This window comes from Gadus macrocephalus, chromosome 6 (genome assembly GCF_031168955.1).
Source record: "Gadus macrocephalus chromosome 6, ASM3116895v1".
Classification (NCBI taxonomy): domain Eukaryota; kingdom Metazoa; phylum Chordata; class Actinopteri; order Gadiformes; family Gadidae; genus Gadus; species Gadus macrocephalus.
In genome coordinates this window covers 24,015,973-24,037,869 of record NC_082387.1, presented here as the reverse complement: position 1 = coordinate 24,037,869, position 21,897 = coordinate 24,015,973, and the positions used below count along the sequence as shown (strand labels likewise).

Genomic DNA, 21,897 nt, shown 5'->3' with positions numbered 1-21,897 from the left:
CCTTTTGATCAATATACTATTTTTTTTTTTTTTAATACAATTGGAACGTGTGGCTTTCTGAAAGTTGTAGGGTCGAGCTTATATCCATACAGAAAGGACACTGGCCTATAGTTCAACCCAATTATTACCATCTCAAGTAAACTACATTTAATGGAATTATTGTTCTCCACTTGGAAGAAATTTAGTTCATATAGCCTAATCCAATCATCTGCGGTAATTCTGAAGCACGTCACATTGCGGAAGTAAACAACAGTCTTGTGATTCCCCTGTCTGTAATGTTTAGATTGGTAAATTCTTCTAGATCTGATGGCTCGCAAATACCTGATCTAAGGGATTTATACGAATGAAAAATAATCCATCAAGAAGCATCATTGAATCGAGAGCAAAGCCAATGCATCTGAAACCGATCAAGGTAGACCCATCTGAACTGATCAAGAACAGGCTGACACATATACTAGGCTGACATGAACGTTGTTGAACACATGGTTATAATGGAGTTAACTCTTGACCAGAAAGGCTCTGGATCGCAAGGTTCATCAATGCAGTAAGACAGTATGCACGCAATTACTTAATTTGAAGCGCTTGTTTGTAGGCTGTGGTTGACCAATTATGAGTACGCAAATGGGAAAGCAAGTTGGAGGTTAGCGGTGCAGTCACAGAGAAGGCTGATCCACAGAAAGAGAAGTGGTATTGTCCCCTAGTCATGAGACCTGCGCTTGCGGTCTCGAGTTTCGTACATTGATCCGCATAATTGGAAAATAAAGCAGAATGTAATCTGATGTGCTGATTGATTTATATTTTGGCTGTCAGAGTTATTACCATCCCATTCACGTGTGCTACTTGGCTTCTGTAATTTAAACTGCAAGTCCTATCTTGATGCTTTCTTACGAGGCTATTGATACGACTTCCACACCGAGTTTTCACACAGTAGTAAATTGGCAAAACTTCCAAAAGCAATATCCTAATGAAATATGATGGGAAGAAACATTTTATTCACTCAACTTAACTTTTATAATTCTATTGCTGTTTGTGTTCATTTATTATGATTACATCCTCAATAAAATAAGGAACCAAGACTACTCAAGCTTTTGATTCACTTCACATACTCACTCACTCACTCACTTAACTCCCCTGCCTGACCGTATGCCCCTCCACTTACTCCCTCACTCTCTCACTCTCTCACCCCTGCCCCCCTCTCTTCTCTGTGTGATTCCACAGATGGCTGTGGTGCATCGACCACTGTGCCTTCAGTCTTTCCCCGTTCTGTTCTGGACGTGTTCACTGCTGCTGGTCGGCTGTGGGTGTGTACCCATGCAGAGAGGTAGACAGTCTTTTTTAGAAAAAACTTTATTTATCCCAAGATGGGCAATTTAGTTCACAGTTTCCAGTCTCACATAACACACTACTTAATAAATACAATTAATAGAAATAGGAGGTAGACAAACACATATATCAAAGGCAGTCCAACGCACACATTTATCTCACAGTTCATTTCATCCACCCTGCCCCTGGAAACACCCAGCAACACTGGTGGGCCCTCCACCTACTGACTATTGTAATCGTAAGCAGTGGGTGACTCCAACAGTCCTGGCATTCTGAAACTTGCTCGGTTCTCTCATCTGGATGTCTGTGCGGTAACGGAATGGTTGCAGGTCCGTCCTTAGCATTGTCTATCATTGCTGTTGCGGCCATTCAACTATTTCAGCCAGTGTTCCTCATTGTGTTTTTAAATTTGATAATGACTTTAAACTGCAAAACCGGCCTGGTTTAAGTGAGGTAAAAGTCAGCCCACAGGCTTTGCTGTATTGGGAATTGCGAGTGATTTATGCACGTGAAAATCCTACAAGCAGTCCCTTTGGATCCATGAATACATTCATACATACACACATAAGTACATTGAAGCACTTCATGTTCCTGATGGCCGTCATTCTGTTCTGTTCAGACATGGCGAAAGAGGTGGCGAGCTACACTGACGTAGCCAATCAGATCATCAAGCTGGTGTTGTCCGGCTCCGCCCAGAAGCGCTCTTATGAACGCCTGTCCAACTTCACGGACGCCATCGGCAACCGAGTCAGTGGCTCCCACAACTTGGAACTGGCCATTGCATACATGTACAACGCCATGAGCCAAGATGGCCTGGATGTACATTTAGGTAGGTCAACTCACTCACTCACTCACTCACTCACTCACTCACTCACTCACTCACTCACTCTCACTGTGTGTGTTTCTGGATGTCTCCACTAGTGACATTTCCAGACTCAGTATGTCCTTCCAAGTCGTTTAAGTCAACCACCAGATTTTTTGTAGCAACTACACTGTTCCCAAATGAACAGTTCGCACCTGGCGACACGTTTGTGAGGAAATAAATATATGTGTGTGTGGTGAGTGTTAGAAAACACCTGTAAGTGAATGGTACGCTTTCATTACTATTTCAACCTGATTGCAGGAGAAGTTGGGGTCGCCCACTGCTTTCTCATACGCTGGGGTGCAGCTAAGCGAAGGGCTCTGTTACAGTCCAGGTCAGGAGGTTAGAGTAATGACCTGGGACAGATGGACTGAACGTAGCCTCCTGAGTTCGCTAGCAGCAACGATCTTGCTAGGGCCCATGATGTTCAACCTTTAGACAATGGGAATTTCGACTCCAGCTGTGAGTTTGATTAGGCATTACAAGCCGTTTCAGAATCTGCCCTGTGACTTGTTGACATCGCAAGTGGGGCTGACACTCGCACCTGGTGGTAATGTGGCCACCTTTTAAGTTGGCTGGTTGGAGTGATACTGAAGGGTTATATTTGAGGGTTGATCACCAGGGGTCCTCTACTTGAGATACTTAAGAAGGTACTTATGCGCTCACCAAACTGCCCTGGAGGGATCCCCAACTCTGTGTTCTTCCTCAATTTCTTCCTTGCTGATAAAGGGAGTTTTTTTGGTGGGGCTTGGGTCAGTGTTGTGGGTGTCATAACTGTTTGGCCTGTTAAGCCTTTTCAGACTGTAATGGTGATAAGGGCTATGCAAATAAAATTGATTTGAATACCGTTGCATACTTTGAAACCAGATTATTTAGCTGTTTAGTAATTGGGGCGTGTGTGTGTGTTGTTTGGATTGCATGATTACGTACGTATTTCGGCATATGTGACACGCAAAGTGCGTGTATTATCTGGGATAGGTTAAGGGTTGCGTAGGGAGTAGAATACATGACTGGAATGGTGAACTAGGTCAGCTCATGCTTTGTGATGTCTTGAGAAAATGAGGTTAGGGTCAATATAATGGAGCCTGATGTTCTCTGGTCATGTGTAATGTCTGGCGAGTTATTGGGAGGAAGAATAGAGTATTTATAATCCCTGCACTATGATGTTGACTAGGAAACACCCCATTGCTGCTCCAAACTGACCCTTATCAATCGACTCCCGTGCTAAATTTAACAATATGAACGATACATTCTCATGCTCTGCTTGGAACGTAATCTCCTGATTATATATATTTTTTTATTATTTAATAATTATTGTTTATGTATTATTACAATTATTATATTTATTTATTTATTTTAATTTATAAATTATTGAGTAATGATATTATTTGTTCTTTTGTTTGTGTGTTTATTGTCTCCATTGGTGTTCTTTTAATGATCTTGTGGTTATAATTCTTTGTTCAATGTTTTGTTTAAACATTATTTAAAACATTACGTTTAGAACCACATGATGCATCTCAGGCAGTTATTCCTAACGAGGAGTTTCTGACACATCGACCGTCCAACAGCCTTGAGCTGTCTTTGTCCACCGCCATGAGGATGACACTTGTCTTTGTTTCCTGACGAGCAGAGCCGGTTAAGGTCCCCCACTGGGTGAGAGGAGAGGAGGGGGCTGAGATGGTTCTGCCGAGGCCCAAGACGCTGGCCATGCTGGGGCTGGGCAGCAGCGTGGGGACCCCCCCTGAAGGTACAGGTCATGGAGCCGTGGAGACCGTAGTAAAACGGTTTCATCCCGTGGAAGGCTTTAAGGCCCAATCCCATTTCTACCCCTTCCCCCTTCCCCCTTCCCCCTTCAAAACGAGGGGGGGGGGGGGGGGGGGGGGGGGAGGGGTAAGGGGTAGAAATGGGATTGGGCCTAAGAACCACGTCGGTCGAGTGATGAATCCGTCACAACTGTCTCTCCTGACTTCGCTCAGACATCCGTTACCGATGTCATGTGACAACAACACTATTGCTGGGCTTTGTTTACGACGGTTTTCTATGGTCTGTTATTTCAGAATAGTGTGGCGTCTGTTATTTCCGAATAGCAGACTGCTGCTATGAATATCATGACGGATGATATGACGCGAATTTTTTTCATAATAATCGTAATTGTTATCTGACATTTTTTTTTTTTTTTTTGCGTCAAATAATGAATTTCTTGAGTGAGCAGCCATGTATGCGGATCGGTAACTAAACAGATGTTTTATTAATATTAGTGCTGTCAGTTAAACGCGTTATTAACAGCGTTAACGCAAACCAATTTTAACGGCGTTAATTTTTTTATCGCGCGATTAACGCAAATTTATTCATTTAAAAAATAAAGATTATGTTTGTAGGTTTGTAGGTTCATCGTTTAATTGCACTATAGGCTTTTTTGGTATTTTCCTGTTTTGATCAGTATATGCCAATTGGCAATGTTGTTATCAATAAAAAAACATTTGCATAAGACAAGCCGATGCACTTCTCCATGTTGATAAGAGCATTAAAATTAGATAAATTAATGTGACAAAGAAATCAAGGGATATTTAGCATAGAAAAATAATTGCGATTAATCGTGAGTTAACTATGGCATGAATGTGATTAATCGCGATTAAATATTTTAATCGCTTGACAGCACTAATTAATACCTAAACAACCTGAACAACACAGCAAAAAAAAATCCCCTCTCTCCCATTGAAGCGTGTACCGCCTTTCTTCCTCGACGGCTCACGGTTCGAGTCGGTCTGAATCTATGAGCCGGCGGTGCGCTGAGAGACGGTTTAGCGACGCTCTGTACCTTCTCTCTCTCCCCCCCCCCCCCCCCCCCCCCCCCCTCCAGGCATCGAGGCGGAGGTGGTGGTGGTGAGCTCCTTCGAGGACCTGAAGAGCCGCCGGGCCAACGTCTCGGGCAGGATCGTGGTGTTCAACCAGCCCTTCGTCAGCTACGGCGAGACGGTGGCGTACCGGGCCTTCGGCGCGTCGGAGGCCGCCAAGCTAGGCGCCGTGGCCGCGCTAATCCGCTCCGTCACCCCGGTGTCCATCAACAGGTATCTCCCCCCCCCCCCCCGCCGTCTGTCTGTCTGTCTGTCTGTCAGCCTGTCTGTCAAAGAAAAGTAATGTCATTGTCTAGATCAGTGGTTCTCCAACTCTGAACTTTGTGTATACCTTCTATTTGGCAGTGTAAACATGAACATTAAAAGGGTGCAAACACTCACAATTTAGTGAGATACATGGGCCTGTGCTTCATTCAACTGTTGGCTAATGTCTCCCCACAAAAGAAGCGTAACGCCAGGGCAGGGTCAGAGCACGAGAGGTGAATCCCATTCAAATATATTCTTCCTGAAACAAATATATTTTAGCACCTTTGGCTGTTTCTGGAAGCGCCTCCTCTTTCCCCGGATTCTCCTTCGTCCTTGTGTTCAGATTTACAATGCAACCACTTTTTTTGTGATACATTTTTTATTTTATGATTTATACAACAAACATATAGACATATAGAAAACAGTTAGGCATATGCACAAATAAGACAACATACAACATTTGACATAAACACAAATAAGACAACATACACCAATAAGACATAAACGCAAATAAGACAACATTTGACATTAAACAGTCACATACACAAATGAGTCAACACACAATATTCATCAACACGCACTCCCCCCCCACACACACACACACACAGGTCTTGCCCCCGCCCCCCCCCTAGAGAAAATCAGTCATCTGAACAGCTCAGTAGAGCTGTTAAGTATGAGTCAGAAATGTAGGATAACAGATGTAAAAGAAGTAGAAGAAGGAAAGTAAATCATGGCTACTCCCCCAACATACTAACGATAAAGGATGACCACAAGTTTATGTTTTTAGCTTGCGCGCCATGCATGCTGGCCACAGATTTCTCTATCTTAGCCAGATCTATAACTGTGTTCACCCAGTGTGGATAAGATAGATCATGAGGTGCTTTCCATCTCTGTGCTACAAGCTTTTTGGCAGCAGTAACGCCTACCAGAAACCAGCGTTGGTGCATCAAAGAAAGATCCAAACCAGTGAAATCGTCCAGCGATAGAACAGTTGGGGAGCAGGGGATGGTACGCCCAAGCACTGTAGACATTCTGTTGGACACCCTACTCCAAAAGTCTCTCACACCAGGGCAATCCCAGACCCTGTGAACAAAGGTTCCTGTGGTTTCTAAAGAGCATAGCTGACCATTCCGTTTTCTAAATGTTCTGTTTTCAGTTCCCCCAGTGGTTCTAGCTTTCAGTTCCCCCAGTGGAGAACCACTAGTCTAGACAAAGCTGAAATAGTATCCCCAGTGGCAAACACGGTAATCCAATTCCAAGTCTCCTTTTGACCATCGAGTACATGTCTGGGAGGGGGGGGGGGCTTTACCCAGTAGTGATAGAACCGAGCTCCGCGGGGAAGTTAGGGAACGGGTCTAGTTGAAGGAGCTCTCCGGGAACCCGGTCTTTACTGGGGGGGGTCTTTCGGCTGGCCCGGCCAAGCCCCCACACAGGCGTCCAGGACTACCAGGAGGGGGTGCGGCGCATCCCGGCGGCCTGCATCACGGTGGAGGACGCCCAGCTCATGGCGCGCATGGCGGCCAGGGGACAGCGGGTGGTGGTCCGGCTGAACATGGGGGCCAAGACGCTGCCGGACGCCGACTCCTTCAACACGGTGGCGGAGATCAGGGGCTGGCAGCACCCTGAACAGGTACCCACCTGGGCGGGGGTTAGTGGTTGTTAAAGGTGACGTGTTATACCACCAGGTGTGAGTGTGATCGGCCGGTACGAGCCGTTTGGAAAAAAAACGGCCTCTTCTGACATCACACGGGTGTGGCCACCTAGATGTGTGACGGGTAGATGAGCAACGTTTGCTGCAGTCCACCGGGTAGGCTGGTGGACTGATCCATCCAGCACACACCTAGTTGGACACGCCCACTTGTGATGTCACAAGGGGCCGGTTTTCAAAACGGCTTGCAACGGCTAATCACTCTCACACCTGGTGGTGTATTATGTCACCTTTAAGGAAAAGACAGAACTTCCAGTGATGATTGTGGTCCCAAGCAGCTGCCTGATAACCAGATGATGGATGTATTTGAGTTGTTCTGGCAAACGCTCGGTTCGCAGTTTGTAGAAACGTCAATGCACCCGAGTGTCTATAGTGTAGGGCTGATTGAACAAATGAGCCGATTAAAAAAAGTTACTTATTTACTTACAATCGTAACGTTACTGTACGATCGTAATTAAGTAACTCTCGTTGTTTATTGTTTTATCTCTTTCTACATTCTACAGCTGCGGCCTCCAAATTCCCAGTCTGGGATTTGAAATAGTATAATGTTATCTTATCCCTTAACTTGGTACCGGACAGCGATGGACAGGTGCTAAGGATTGTGGGTAATGTTGAACTGGGCTGGACTGACTGTTGGAATGCTGTTGACTCATCGAATCACCCCCGGCCCGTAGATCAGACAACCTCCATTCCTCCAAATCAATGAAATGGAGGATCCGGGGAATGGGTCATGTCCCGTGTGATTTCACAATATATCAATGTGTGATTTCACAAGACACACTATGTGACTGATTTCACAATTTCACACGCAACAAGAAACGTCTGTAGGAAAAGAGGGAGATGTTTTATTCGGTTCAGGGAAGGCTTGAATGGCACTTCAGTGCTGAAGGTTCTCTCCATAGTGTGTTGTTGTCACTGTCCAATATCAGGGATGTCCATGTCCTTCCTAGGGATGCACCGAAATGACAATTCTTGGCCGAAACCGAATATACTGAAACAGTTGGCCGAAAGCCGGAACCGAATACCGAATGTGGCTTTTGCTGTTTTTCATTCATTTTGCTTGAATTTTTCACCATTGCATAAATCAAACAATTAAATGTCCTTTATAAACTTTTTTGTCTTGCTTTTCAATAAATAATATCAATTACAAATTTGATACAAAATATTTATTTGATACTGAACGTTTTCTAACATTCCAGCAGACCCTATAGCAAAAATGTAAGAACAATGTACCTTTTAAATAAATGTTTATTTTTATTTTTATTATTATTATTTATTTTTTTTAATCAATTCATTCACACTCTGCAGGCATTATGTACTGCTCTACCTTCCTGCTCAGAATGATCTGCTCAAACTGTGTCTTCTGCCATGTGTTCCTCCTAACCCTCATAGGATTAAATAGATTAGTTTAATTCGAACAAGGGTCAGGTGAACATTTCAACCCTCCCACTTATGAACCAGTTTCCAGCCGGCGATATGATCTCATGTTTCCCTCTCCTCTCGAGGAGTCTGCTACGCGCTGCCAAGCAGGTTTCGTCACGTCGACACAGTCTGAGCGAATCCCGATGAATCACTTTCGTTTCTGTAATTCATTCCGTCAGCTTTCAACCGAATTGTCAACTCGGTTCTCCAGTTGGTTTTTTTGCCGAGTTCAACGTTCACAGGGATCTGTTAGGAAGTTGGTATGACAGCCGCACCGCTGATGTCATCTGTTCCACGGAATCCATAACATACCCTCACAGCCGAAAAACTGAAACAAAAAGCCCCCTGTGGTGAGACATCACTTATAAGTCTGAGTGGGGGGGGGGGGGGGGAAGATGTTTTGCAGAAGGGAGAATAGACACCAGGTGATGATCGGGAAAACCCCGGAAATTATTCATGGACATGTGACATGAATCATGGGAGTAACGCAAGGGTTCTGGTGGTGGGCTTTCAATTTCAGAACACTGTTCAAATCAATTTCAGAACACTGTTCGAATACTTGTCAGTCGGGGTGACCCTCGCAAAGAGATAATATCCCTGGATCTGGCCGTGTTTACTTCTGTATAATCAAACCCTCTGTTTAACAGTTTGAGTCGAGGGGGGGAATACTTAAGTGTGTGTGTAAAATGTAATGTCTACCGTTTTGAGGGAGAATCCTCCCTACGGGATTGTTCTGTTATGAATGTCCTCTTCACGGTGAAGTGGAAAACTGAAACCTGGCCACTGCCAGACTCTTGACATTAACCAGAGCCTGTCTCACTGTGCCCTGTATCAAGCTGTTCCGTCCCCTTTGGGGGGTCTGTATTGCTGCGTGCTCTACGTCTGAGCTCTTCTTCAGTATTTATCTTTTTTGGCTGTTTGTTGGAGTTCAAGTGTGTTTAGCCGTTCAATTCTTCAGTGGACTTTGGTTACACTGTTAGTGACTAGCAAGATAAATAGTTGAATCCAAAACGGCTCCATGATATGGGTTTCGCTCATTGCAGTCTTAAAAAGCTGCACCACGTTTCAGTTCATGGTTGGGGCGGTTTTCTGACTCGTCCTCAGAAGTAAACAAAGGGTTTTGTCCAGTAAGTGTTTGGTGACCCATTCTAAAGGGATGATTCTCTTGAGTTTTTGTCGAAAGTTCCTACTTGGCTGTCGTTTCTAACACCGACTCCTTCAACCCACCAGGTAGTCGTGCTCAGTGGTCACTTGGACAGTTGGGACGTGGGGCAGGGGGCCATGGACGATGGGGGAGGAGCCATCATCTCCTGGGAGGCCCTGTCTGTCATCAAGGACCTAGGCAAGTGAGAAGGGGATCAACAACAACTGCACAGAAGTGGGAAAACAGATTTTTGGACCCTAGTCTATTGGACAGCTGCTACGGGGCTTAAGGACAGGCACACGCGTACGCACAAATATTACACAGACGCATATTGATCAAACACACGCATACATGCATGCATACATACATGCATACATACATACATATTGCACGCACACACATATTGCGCACACACACACTCACATATTGCACACACACGCATATTACAAACACACATATTACACACATTACACAAACGTATTACAAACACACACACACGACTTATTAATTCTGTACGGATTCCCCAGAGTGCCAAAGGAGCTAGCATAGCGATGCACTGCTAATGATTCGTTCCAAAGGTTGACAAGACAAACGCTTCATACATTTAACGGTTAAAAAAAATCAGTGTGTCTCTGTGCGTCCAGGCCTGCGTCCCCGCAGGACCCTGAGAGCCGTTCTGTGGACGGCAGAGGAGCAGGGCGGGGTCGGAGCCCAGCAGTACTACCAGAGACACAAGGTACCAGTGGACCCGCAGACGCGCCCCGACGCCCTGTCGACCTCGCTGCTATGGACCTCTGAAGAATAAGTCCCGCCTCCTCGGTGGAATGTCTTTCGGAGATAACCTGGGGTTGTAGGACGGTCGTACATAACAAACTGTGTAGGTGGCGGAGATGTAAAAGCTGCTTAACGTTTTGAACTATACACTTTATCCACCTACTGTTTTTTTTGGGATTGTCGGTGCAGTTAAAGTAGTAAACGATTATAAATGATACTTCAACGGCACCGATCTTTGTGATCTCTGACTTAATGACAGGGTTCTTAAGAGCTGTCGATAAGTGTGTTACCACATGTTTAACTCTAACAGAATATACCGCACAGAGCATGTACGGCACAGAGCATGTACCACACAGAGCATGTACCACACAGAGCATGTACCACACAGAGCATGTAGGCCTACCACACAGAGCATGTACCACACAGCGTATACCACAGAGAAGATTGGTGGAGTAATGTTTTGTAAACCTTTTTTTTTTTTTTTTTTTACTCTCTTACTCTGGTCCTCATGAAATGATTTTTATCTCAATTTACCATCGGGTTAGGGCTTGACTAAAGCTGATGAGCATAAATGTAGCTAATGAGCATAAATGTTAATTGCAAAACCAATTTAATTTGTTTTGCAATTTAATAAAAAAAAAAACATGTTATTATTCGTATTACTCTGAAAGATACCCTTGTATTGGCAAGCTAGTCACAAAAAATAAGTCATATTTTACGTGTCTGTTTTTCCTGTCTCACATGATGCTCACAAGGCTCTTACCCTTCCCCTTCGTCCCTCTCTCTCCTGCCTGGCCCTCATGTGACAGGCCAACATCTCCAACTTTGACCTGGTCATGGAGTCCGACTTGGGGACCTTCGCTCCAGTGGCCTTGCAGTTTACGGGCAGCCCAGCAGCTCAGAAGGTAGGGGGGGGGGGATCCTCTGAAGACATCACACCTGTCGTTTGACGCAATTGGGCCTGACAATCCAGACAAAGCCTAGAGTCAAATCCAGTATTGGCTGTTGCAGATATGAGAATCCTACACTGCACATCTTGGGAAATCATGACGTACGTCACTGTGGTTCAGCCTTATGGTGACAGATGATGCACTGAACAAAGGAATAGTATGTGATGACGCCACCTAGGAGGTAGAAGCATTGATCTCTCATTAGAGGTGTCCGAATGCAAAAAAAATTTCAATTAAATTCCAAATATTAAATAAATGATTAGATAGTCCCACAGGAAGACACATGAGTAAGGTCTTATCGTGTGTGCATGTTAACTATCTACTCTAGTGTTTAAATGTCTTGTCTTTACATATAGAGCACATTCAGGAGAGCATGGATCCTGAGGGCCGATATGAGCGTCGTCCAAATAAGAGGCCATCCGCATGTGTAATCATAAACAATTGTAGCGCTCTGAACACATTTCAATTGGCTTTGTGATAAATAAACCTGATAAAGTGGAACTTGATAAATAGCGAATAAGACCACTTAAGCCAATCAATAGAGAATATCTGTGATAAAGGACAAATGACCGTTGAATTGAAATCACCCAATAAAAATGTAATGAAAAATCCCCATCAATTCTCGTGTGTGTGTGTGTGTGTGTGTGTGTGTGTGTGTGTGTGTGTGTGTGTGTGTGTGTGTGTGTGTGTGTGTGTGTGTGTGTGTGTGTGTGTGTGTGTGTGTGTGTGTGTGTGTGTGTGTGTGTGTGTGTGCGTGCGCGTGCGCGCGCTGGCAGGTGATGCAGGAGGTGGTCCAGCTCTTGGCCCCCCTGAATACGACGCGGCTGGAGCCCCACGGAGAGGGCACCGACATCGGCCCCTGGATGCAGGCTGGGGTGCCAGGTGGGTCCCCTGGAAACACGTCCGCCTGCCTTCCCCCCTTGTTCCTTACCTGCGAATGTTTCGATTGCACAAATACTATAGAATGTTGCTGAGCACATTCAAAATCGCTAAACGCCTTAACGCAGGGGTCTCAAACTCACCTTAACTGGGGGCCGCTGGAGATAGAGTCTGGGTCAGGCTGGGCCCCATCAAGTATTCCACAAAAAAAAGGACCACAACTTACCCAATCTAAGTTAATGATCGGGCTATAATTAGATTCACGTTGGCTATGTAATCGCTGACAACAGGGGACATTTCATAGTGGTTGGTGGAAACTGGGACATTTTAGTGTCCTTTGGTTTTTGTCAGGACTCAGGACACGCAACTCAAAATTGGGACTGTCCCGGCAAAACCGGGACATCTGGTCACCCTATCACAAGTCATAAAAAAGCATGGCAGGCCACTCTGTGCGTTTGACAACAACGCGCGGGCCGCACTAACACTAAACTTTGATGTCAAGTAGGGGGCCACAAAATATCATCCCGTGGGCCTCAATTGGCCCCCGGGCCGCGAGTTTGAGACCCCTGCCTGAACGGAACCAGTCGAAACTCTTCATTACGAGAAACCCTGCTAGCCTGGCCCTAGCAGACTCTCGTACTCCATTTCATTTGCAGAGTCTGGCCTCTTCTCCAATGAAAAACGTTAACTTACTCGAAGGCGGCTGACTGTTGGAGTTTAAAACTATTGTCTCTGCTCGGTGCCACTCTGGATCTGCCATAACCACTCACTAACGTTTTACAACTCAAACTAGCGCACAACCTCAACGTCATTATTCTCAGCCACTTCACAGGGACACAATACCTTTAACCTCTAGATGGCAGCAAACACCAACAATTGTTCTAGTGTGCTGTCACTCCCCTTAAGGTGTGTGTGTGTGTGTGTGTGTGTGTGTGTGTGTGTGTGTGTGTGTGTGTGTGTGTGTGTGTGTGTGTGTGTGTGTGTGTGTGTGTGTGTGTGTGTGTGTGTGATCCAGGTGCGAGTCTCCACGTTGAGGACGACCGGTACTTTTGGTTCCACCACTCGGAGGCGGACACCATGAGCGTCCAGAGCCCCGGCGCTATGGACCGCTGCTCGGCATTGTGGGCCGTGGTGGCCTACGTGGTTGCAGATCTGCAGGACATGCTCCCCAGATAGCCAATCACAACGGGGCAGGCCACCCCGGCCATCAATCAACCACCCTAGGGAATAATTAGCATTGGCTGATAATTAGCTTTCGGTTCTTATTAAATTCCCATGGTAGTTTTCATTTTTAATAAGGATTTTGAGTTGTCAAGCCTAAATACTTTTTTATTTGGTTGATAAGAGTGGCCACACCAAAGCACGATTACTAGATTAAAAACGTTTTTTTTTTATTTATTTTTATTTTTTATTATTCAACCTGTAGTCTGTGATTTCCCATGTTACATGATCTTTTACAGAAATGGTGTACTTTATTTGTGGACCTATTCCCTGCTGTTGTCTTTTTGTATTAAGGTTCACTTGTAAACAGGGTTCGAAAGTATTATCGGACAGTGATTTATTTCGTGATTAAGATTTGTACTTTTGGTACTACAATATCGAGCAGATCACGACTTAAGCAACTTTTTGGCTATTGAAACGCACTGACCTGCTATAGTACGCTGCTTTTTATCAGCATTTATTTGCAAGATCAGCAATCATGGCCGAATTTGTTATCGGGCCATGATGCTCGAGATCTTACAGGACATGTAAACAAGTATTCTGCTTTTTATGTTTGGCTATCGCATAATTAGCGCCAACAAGGAAGTAATACACATTGACGGGAACATAGTTAGTAATATTATCAGGGTTATCAAACGGATTGGGTCCATTGTGCATTCATTCAGGTTTTCCGACATTAGACGTAAGCCGGTAATTTATCGTCCTTATCTTTCTTTTAGAAGGTCCCTTTCAGGTCGACTACTGTGTAAAACTAGCCTGCAAACTAGAGTCTAATCTGCAAACTCATGTTTTAGTTGCCCTTGCCAACTTTCTGGCCCAGTACTGTTTTGAGAGATTTCTATCACAATCAATTTTAAGAAAATACAATCTATCGAGCTAGGAAAACATGATTAGGTACAAAAACGCATGTCTCTTCTACAAAATCATACATGGCATATCCCCTCCTCCACTCAGAATTTGTTAATTATTGAACTCATCCACATCGGATCACAATAGCAGTCACGAGTGGGAACTGCATTATTCCATTAAGGAAAAGTGCCTTTAAAAGTGCCTCGATGCTTTGGTGGGCTACTGCTTCGATGTCTAACACATCTGATGTTTCTATAAGTCCTAGTCTATCTTTTTATTTGTATTTGTCTGATGCTGGCTCTTGTTTGTCCTGCATGATTTATGTATTTTATGGCTTAAACTACTGAATACTTGTATGTGGTTATAATTAATGTTTTATCTGTTGCTTTTATCTTAGTTAATGTGTTGTGTTTTTTTTATCTTCTTGTTATTTGTTATTTGCTTTTTAGGGAGCCTATTGTTACATCTGGCCAAGGACTGCAGATGGCAACTAGCCATTTGGCTAAATCTGGCATATTTACAGAAATGTTTATTAAGATGCATTGTCCCTTCGAATAAATAGAAATAAAAAGCAGACCTGACCGTATATTTTCTTGCCGATACAACGGTACACATATAGGCAAGCTACTTGGAAGTGTAATGGGGCAATCTGCCGAGGAGGCCTCACAGCAGTTGGCCCCCAGAGAAGGAGGCATTGTTGGTATTCACGGCTGTAAGTCTGTGCACTCGGATTCACAATCCGAGCCCTCAGGTTCACTATAGGTTCAGTATGGATTTTAACTCTTTTTTTTAACATTTGTGCTGATGACAGCGCATATGGTGGGAGACCAACGGTGTGATAATAATAATTATTATTTTAATAATTATTATTATATTATATATTTTTTGGGATAAAATAAGTAGTCATCGCTCTTATTTTATCAGATTTTACTATATTTTCAGTAGTTACGCCTCACTTTAGTCTCTCTTGACTTACCTTCCGTGGTACCTTTTGTCCTCTAAAGCCGAAGTCCCTCAGATCAAGCTTTCCTTGTCGCTTGGCCATGATGCTGAAATCACCTGTGCAGGCTGCGTTTCCATGTCGCTGATTGACGTGACATCAATTTGTGTCCCCTCATCCCCCCTCAACTCGAGTGCTGGCTGTAGTTCACAAAGCGGCCTCACACAAAACCTAACATCATCAAACTTCTTCAGGAATTTGTTATCTTTGCATGGAAAATTATAATTTAAATCCACAAACAACATATGTGTAATCCAGGCCATATAAAGACTGGGACCAGAAAATAATTAATATCATTAATAATTAATAATTAATCTCTCCATTGAAACCCATTCATATTTATTGATTTATTATATTATTTATTGATAGTGAAATCAGTGATATTGATTTAGCTTTGTGCTTTAGGGCTTTCAAGGCTTTCATGTGCATTGTTAGGTAAAAGTGGTCATTGTTGTCCAAGGCTGGTCAATTTGCGAAAGAACAGATGGATTGCAAATCTGTGCACGAATCCGAGGGAACGCCACCAATCGGTTCACCCACTTACTGTTTTGGAAAAAGCTTTGGAAACTCAACAAAAAGTTTCAGAATATTTCCAGGATATGTCTGAAACTTTGCCACCTAAGGATTTTTGGGTAGGGTATGCCAAAAAAAACATGATTCTGAGTCAGCAGGTCAAAATGTTTCCTTCTCGGCATCTCAGGGAGATTCCATTCCATAAATTCTCTGGCAGTCGGATTGTAAATATTATATCTTCCAACTACGTACATTTATCAGTGAGACCAACCTATGACGTTCTCTCTTTGCAGATCATTTAAGGTTTGCTTATTCTATTTTTATTCTATGGTATTTTATTTATATTTTAAGCACAGAAATACAGAGTATGTCACAAAAACATTTCACTGCACATCCTGTATGAGTATGTTACAAATAAAAACCTTTTAATCTTGAATCTCTTTGAATCTTTCATGTATTTCCATTATTATTTGTATTATTATTTATTTATTTTTTCTTTATACTTACTACTATGCTACTGATGAAATGATGTCCTAATTGTGCGTCCCTAGGAATTTTTTTTGCATACACAAGCATATTTGCAAACTCGAGCAAACATCCAGAGAACTTGTTCCTTTATCAACAAATCAAAGACTACAGGAGAGCAATGGGGGTGGAACTTGAAGTACTCAAAGTCTCATTCCCAGGTGTGGAGGTGATCTAAAGCTTTGGATGGCTCACTGATGGCACACAGGTAGCATTTGGAAATTCTTTTTTTCTTTACTTTGGGTTAACTTGGTTGCTTTTATTCTATTAGGCATGTTCTTATTACTTAAAACTTCAGGCAATCCACTTACGGTTCTTTAATTTAGAACATGCTCTCTATACTGCTGTCACTGAGGCTGCTGGAGCCTGCCTCTCTCCCTCTCTCTCTCTCTCCCCCTCCCTCCCTCCCTCCCTCCAGGCCAGAGATGGGCAACTTTCATGATAAAGAGGGACACATTTTTCATCATAACCATCAGAGGGCAACATGACTGCACACTTCAACTAAAAGTGAGCTGAGAGAAGCTACACAATTTTGAATTTGGTAGATATGATTTCCTGTATTCTGGTGCATTTTGGGGATGGCCACTACCTAAAAAATCTTCCAAAATCATAACCTATGTACGGTATGTTAATTTAACCAACATACATTCATTTCATGTTTTCCATGCTCAAACAGCCACATGAATGGTCAGTATTTTGATCAGTGCATAGGGGTCACATACATCTTCATTCAATCATGTCACAAAACTGAAAAACCGTGGCCCAACATCAAGTGCAACAACTCAATAAACTCAAACCCAACAAGCATGATATTCATTGCAATTGTAGTAGTTGTAGTGGCGACTTAAGTGGATATCTTTAATGACTGATATAGTTTCTAAGCAAACTAGACACATGGGTTTGCCTTTGAATTCTATGAATTCTTCTCATTTTTCTTGACCGAGTTTTCTGTAACTCGATCAATTATTATTATTATTTATTTATTTAGTTTTTTTAGGTATTTTTTTTAATTATGTGTGGGCCTGACTGAGTGAGGATGCGGGCCGTATGCGGCCCGCCAGTTGCCCATCCCTGCTCCAGGCAGTACACACTTCTCCTACTCTCTAGCCCACGGAAATAGTATTGGATGCGGCTTCAGCTCCTCCAGAAGTATCCATCATGGTCGTCAGAGACTGGGAGGTGATCCACCGTTACATTACTGGGTCAGATCAACCTGCAGTTGCTTACCAGGCTGTGGCCACCTGTGTCAATGGAAATAGCTGCTGCTCCTTGCCCAGAAATGCTGCAGATCCAGTTTAATCTTTATGTCAAGATCACACAACAGGAATGCTGCGCTTTGCTTCGTGTTTAGCTCTTAGAACCACGTTATTATTTTGCTGGGTTTGTTGTGCCCTCGTAAGCCTACGTTTATTAAGTGTAATGATGCATCCCTGATGAATGTCTGGGACAGAAAATAGGCGTGTCTCCTATCAGTCTTGTACTGCAAAGTTTGTCTGAATGTACTGTTTGGCTATTGTACCCATAATGTACATCTTGATTTTTTTTCTGTACAGTGAAGATTTGGAAAACAAGACATTTCAAGTGCAAATTACTTCAAATGTCGTACACATGCCCTAGGGCCTAGGCGTTACTCAGATCCTTATTGGGATTTTGATCAAACAAACTAGATACACAAGTAGAAGCCACCCCCCCTTAATAAGTGTGCCAAGTTTTTGGCCAATAGCTTCAGGAATTATATCAAGGTGTGAATTTAAAGAAATGCTTAGCTAAGGGCTAATGCTGAAAATTGTGCAGCAACGGCATTTGCTCTCGAACCCATGGCTCGGATTTACTCAGAATGGCTTTGGGGGCACTCATCTCATTGCCCAAAGTAACGTGCACATTCGGATTTCTGTACAAAGGTGGTCGGGGTTAACCTATTACAACTAAATTGAAAGATTCCTATATGTTGATGATTGACTGTATGTTATTAATACGCTTTAGCGTTTTCCCCTGTTTGATTATTAGGCTCCAATGGCGCTCCAATAAACACTTGTCATCGGCAGATAGTTACTACATCGATGTTTTTACATTTACCTCCTGGTTTACTTGGGTTGTTCCCGTTGGACATTTTTTAATTGAAAAATAAGCTTTTGACTTTGTTTGGCAGACCAAATGTCGTCTAGGACATCGGCACACAGTTACTACGTCAATGTTTCCTAGACTTTTACATTTATTTCCTGGTTCAACAGGGTTTTTCCTGTTGAACATTTTTGAAGTGGAAAAAAAGCTTTGAATGTCATTTAGGAATGCTGGCGAACTCATATTGGTTGTGAAATTTGCAAGCTATTTAAGTTCCCCCACAGATGAGGAAATAACAGAAATCGGAAACCAGACGCTTAACTGATAGAATCAACAGGTACGGGCGTTATTTTTAACAGGTATGGTTGCTCTCTTTTAAAATGTGTAGCTGCATACTTTTATTTGAGCTTATGTTGTTGAAACTTTTCTTCAATCTAGGATGCTGTCTTTCCTGTTTTTCGCTGCGGCTTGGGTTGCCTGCCTGGCAAAATGTGAGAAAAAAATCCACCTTGCTGTTACAGAAGACTTTACTAACATTTATACTTCGGCTTATCTGTTATTTGAAAGTTTTCTCTTGGGGATAGCTAGTCGGTACTCAATGGTACTTAACTTTAAACTTGGACTGAATAGTCTGATAGACTTCCTTTAGCCATTTGTTTGTGGGTTGGATTCTAGAAGTTCAAGTTCTTTACTAACCCAGAACAAGCTCTACTACTTCACTGTATGACAGTCATGATTGTTTTATAAGCTTTCTCTTTGGGCTGGCTTTTAGCCAGTATCCTGGGCCATGTTCGGCCGGACTGGATAGTCTTCTAGCCATTGGTCATTTGTTCATGGGTCTGATTCTTTGATACAATTCCAGATAGAAGGAGGGTAGCAATTATTTGCATTATACGTTTATGCATTATTTTGTTTTCGTTCCGATACACTGTTTCTTTGAAATTACAACTACATTTACACATCAGTGTAAGTCCTTATATCATAAATATTATACTGAAGTTATGCCTACTAAGTTATGTATTGTTCCTCTCTCTTTATCTTCAGCCAATCAGTACTACTCATACTCTCCAGCCCTTGGATCAGGTAGTGGAACTCCCTTCTCGTCCAAAGAAGAAGGAAGTATCACAGGCGTGAAAGTCTGGGAGAACCCTAATAGTTACATTACTGGGTAAGACATAGTAGCTCTCAGTCACTGCATCACCACTAGCTTATCACAGAGAGCAGCACTTCTGGCAAAATGGAGGCATGTCAGTTTGATCCTCTGCTCCTCCTGAACAAGAAAGTATACTCTAGACTAAAGCAAGACTTTAGTCTCTAGACTAACTCTAGATTAAAGCAAGACTGTCTACTCATTGGGCCCTATCTTGCATCCAGCGCAATTTACTTCATGCCAATGTATATTAACGGGGTGACACGGGCATATTAGGAACACAAGACGATAACGATAGTGCATACAATACTGGCAAGAAACGATGTTTGTTAATGTATTGTGTATATCATTAAATAGAACCAGAGTTACCGCATATCATATGTTGTGGAAGAAAACGCTATTCCATGTGTGAAATAGGCCATATTATTTGGCCGTAAACTGAGCCATTTGAAGTTTAAAATTCATGTGGTCATGCATCTGTCTCATCGGAGACTGCAAACGCGCTGTCAAACGATCAAATTGTCAGATTAAAATGCGCTCATGGCTCTTAAAGGGGATGGGAGCTGGCACTCTCATTGGTTTATTGCACTTTACGCCCAAACCACACCTACGGGTAATTATGCTATTTGAGGGCAACCCTTTTTAGATTTGCGTTTGGCGCAAGAGTAATTTATCCGCCGGTATAATCATCGCCATAGACCCGCCCACAAAGCTACTTGCGTTTGGCGCTTCTCACTCGCGTTTCAGACTGTTAAAATAGGGCCCCTTGACTTCTCACATTTTACGAACCCACCCTCCCTAGATTAATTATGTGATTTTTATTGTTAGGACTATAAGTCATTATTGTTATCATTATTTTACAACATTAAAGATACCTTTAGTGTGTGTGTCTGTGTTTGTGTTACTTAATGCACTTATTCTATGCTGTTACAGTTTTTACACGGTTTGCCCATGTTTTACTTCTAGTATCCAGTTGCGTCATGGAACCAAATGGGGCCATCTTAACGGTCGAGTCACCACCAGTGAAGAGAGATTGGACCTATTTGTAGGAGAAGCCATCATTCAGGTTAAAATACATCTATACTATCTTCTTGTAAATCACTGTCCTGGCAAGCATTGGTTTTTTCATGTCGGCCCTCACTTATTTTTTTACTCCTACAACAGTTAGATGTATTTTGATGTCAGTGTGTTAATATTTCAGGTGTCTGGTAAATACCACCCATCCAACTACATCTATCAGTTGATTTTTGTGACCAACAAAGGTCGTGCTCTCATTGCAGGCCAGCCATTACAGGTTCTCTTTCATTTATTTACTTCATTGTTCATTCTTATCATTTTTGTATTGAGTTATTAAAAAAAAAAAAAAAATTTTTTTTGCAGAACTCCTTTAACTTTTACCCCAAGCATGCAGAGGCGGAGCTTCTGATGCTGAGTGGGCGGTTCAATAGCGCTGGGATCACATCACTGGGAGCCCATTGGGGGAGACTCTATGGGGTGGACCCAACGGCAGACGACGCCATGGAATGACTACTCGTCAACCAAACGCTTAAAAGTGCATTGGACTTTTGAGTTTCTATGATTTCCTATTTAGCAATAGAACCCAATAAGCAAAATCACATTTTTTTTACTGTAAAGTGATTGGAATGAACACAGGAATGAGTTGTGAGGTGGGTTGGTTGTAATCAAACCACTTCATTAATGTTTGTAGTAATGTTTAATGCTTCATTCTCATAGTGCAAATTTAATCCTAACTAATACTTAATGTACCTATACACTAGTCTCTAAATTGTATGCAAGGCTTATCGAACTTATATAACCATATGCCTATCTCAATTTATTTGATAAGCAAAAAAAAATTAGGGTTAGAAAAAAAAAGTGGTCCAAAGTTTGATCAAATTTTGGACCACTTAAAACCCCTTTCATTTTCTTTTACTTATCAAATAAATTGAAATTTTATTTTCTTCAAGAAATTCTAACGGCCACACCATCCACCACAACCTTGCTCCCAGAACATATTGTACGCCTCCGATTGAAACCGTCCCTCGCCAAATTGTACCTTTCCCTTCAGGGGTCAATCCTCGATACATGTGAGCTCTGCCTTGAGACTTTTCTTTCAAATTATGGCTTGAATAGGGGTCTGTTTGCCACGGCTTTCAATTAAAACTGTATGTCTTCACTACATAAACCCTTTTATATTTCTTGCATTTGACATTAAGGCTATTTGAAAAATTATCTGTTAATGATTGTCCTTAAAAAATTAGGACACATGAATTCTTCCTTTGCAAATCACTATGAAGGGCCCACGTTTGATCGGTGGTTTGTAATAAACTTTCCTTGCATTTCTAAATGATGACTCTGCTCTCGATCTATTCATTCTGCTAATTCTCTACAAAAATGGTTTTATCTACCAAACAA

General features: G+C 42.7%; 2 protein-coding genes and 1 long non-coding RNA gene across 4 annotated transcripts; 2 read left to right on the top strand and 1 right to left on the bottom strand.

The window, feature by feature from the left end:
* The first annotated feature begins 201 nt into the window (after positions 1-201).
* On the top strand, positions 202-14,807 carry LOC132460144 (carboxypeptidase Q-like). Its single transcript, XM_060055199.1, has 11 exons — positions 202-412; positions 1,219-1,321; positions 1,943-2,152; positions 3,816-3,932; positions 5,046-5,253; positions 6,709-6,916; positions 9,647-9,758; positions 10,205-10,296; positions 11,144-11,239; positions 12,061-12,166; positions 13,179-14,807. Exons 1-11 carry the CDS (start codon positions 344-346, stop codon positions 13,337-13,339), a joined length of 1,482 nt encoding a protein of 493 aa, XP_059911182.1. The 5' UTR covers positions 202-343; the 3' UTR covers positions 13,340-14,807.
* LOC132460150 (uncharacterized) lies at positions 11,914-12,974 on the bottom strand. The gene is made up of 2 exons (XR_009526354.1): positions 12,630-12,974; positions 11,914-12,411 (listed from the first exon to the last, which is right to left on the bottom strand). It is a non-coding gene; the product is annotated as an uncharacterized LOC132460150 (long non-coding RNA).
* Positions 14,808-18,564: 3,757 nt separating the features above from the next.
* LOC132460142 (zymogen granule membrane protein 16-like) lies at positions 18,565-21,829 on the top strand. Of its 2 annotated transcripts, none has more exons than XM_060055197.1 (6): positions 18,565-18,669; positions 18,771-18,823; positions 19,377-19,500; positions 20,449-20,548; positions 20,684-20,776; positions 20,863-21,829. In XM_060055197.1, exons 2-6 carry the CDS (start codon positions 18,772-18,774, stop codon positions 21,007-21,009), a joined length of 516 nt encoding a protein of 171 aa, XP_059911180.1. In that variant the 5' UTR covers positions 18,565-18,669; position 18,771; the 3' UTR covers positions 21,010-21,829. The 2 variants fall into 2 exon arrangements, with proteins under 2 accessions (XP_059911180.1, XP_059911179.1); XM_060055196.1 differs by having other exon boundaries at positions 18,587-18,691.
* The last annotated feature ends 68 nt before the right edge of the window (positions 21,830-21,897 follow it).

Coding starts and splice junctions, on each gene's coding strand:
- LOC132460144 (XM_060055199.1), top strand. CDS start 344: ATGAAAAATAATCCATCAAGAAGCATCATTGAATCGAGAGCAAAGCCA. Junction 413..1,218: donor TGCATCTGAAACCGATCAAG/GTAGACCCATCT, acceptor GTGATTCCACAG/ATGGCTGTGGTGCATCGACC. Junction 3,933..5,045: donor CGTGGGGACCCCCCCTGAAG/GTACAGGTCATG, acceptor CCCCCCCTCCAG/GCATCGAGGCGGAGGTGGTG.
- LOC132460142 (XM_060055197.1), top strand. CDS start 18,772: ATGCTGTCTTTCCTGTTTTTCGCTGCGGCTTGGGTTGCCTGCCTGGCA. Junction 18,824..19,376: donor GGTTGCCTGCCTGGCAAAAT/GTGAGAAAAAAA, acceptor CTTTATCTTCAG/CCAATCAGTACTACTCATAC. Junction 20,777..20,862: donor TTGCAGGCCAGCCATTACAG/GTTCTCTTTCAT, acceptor TTTTTTTTGCAG/AACTCCTTTAACTTTTACCC.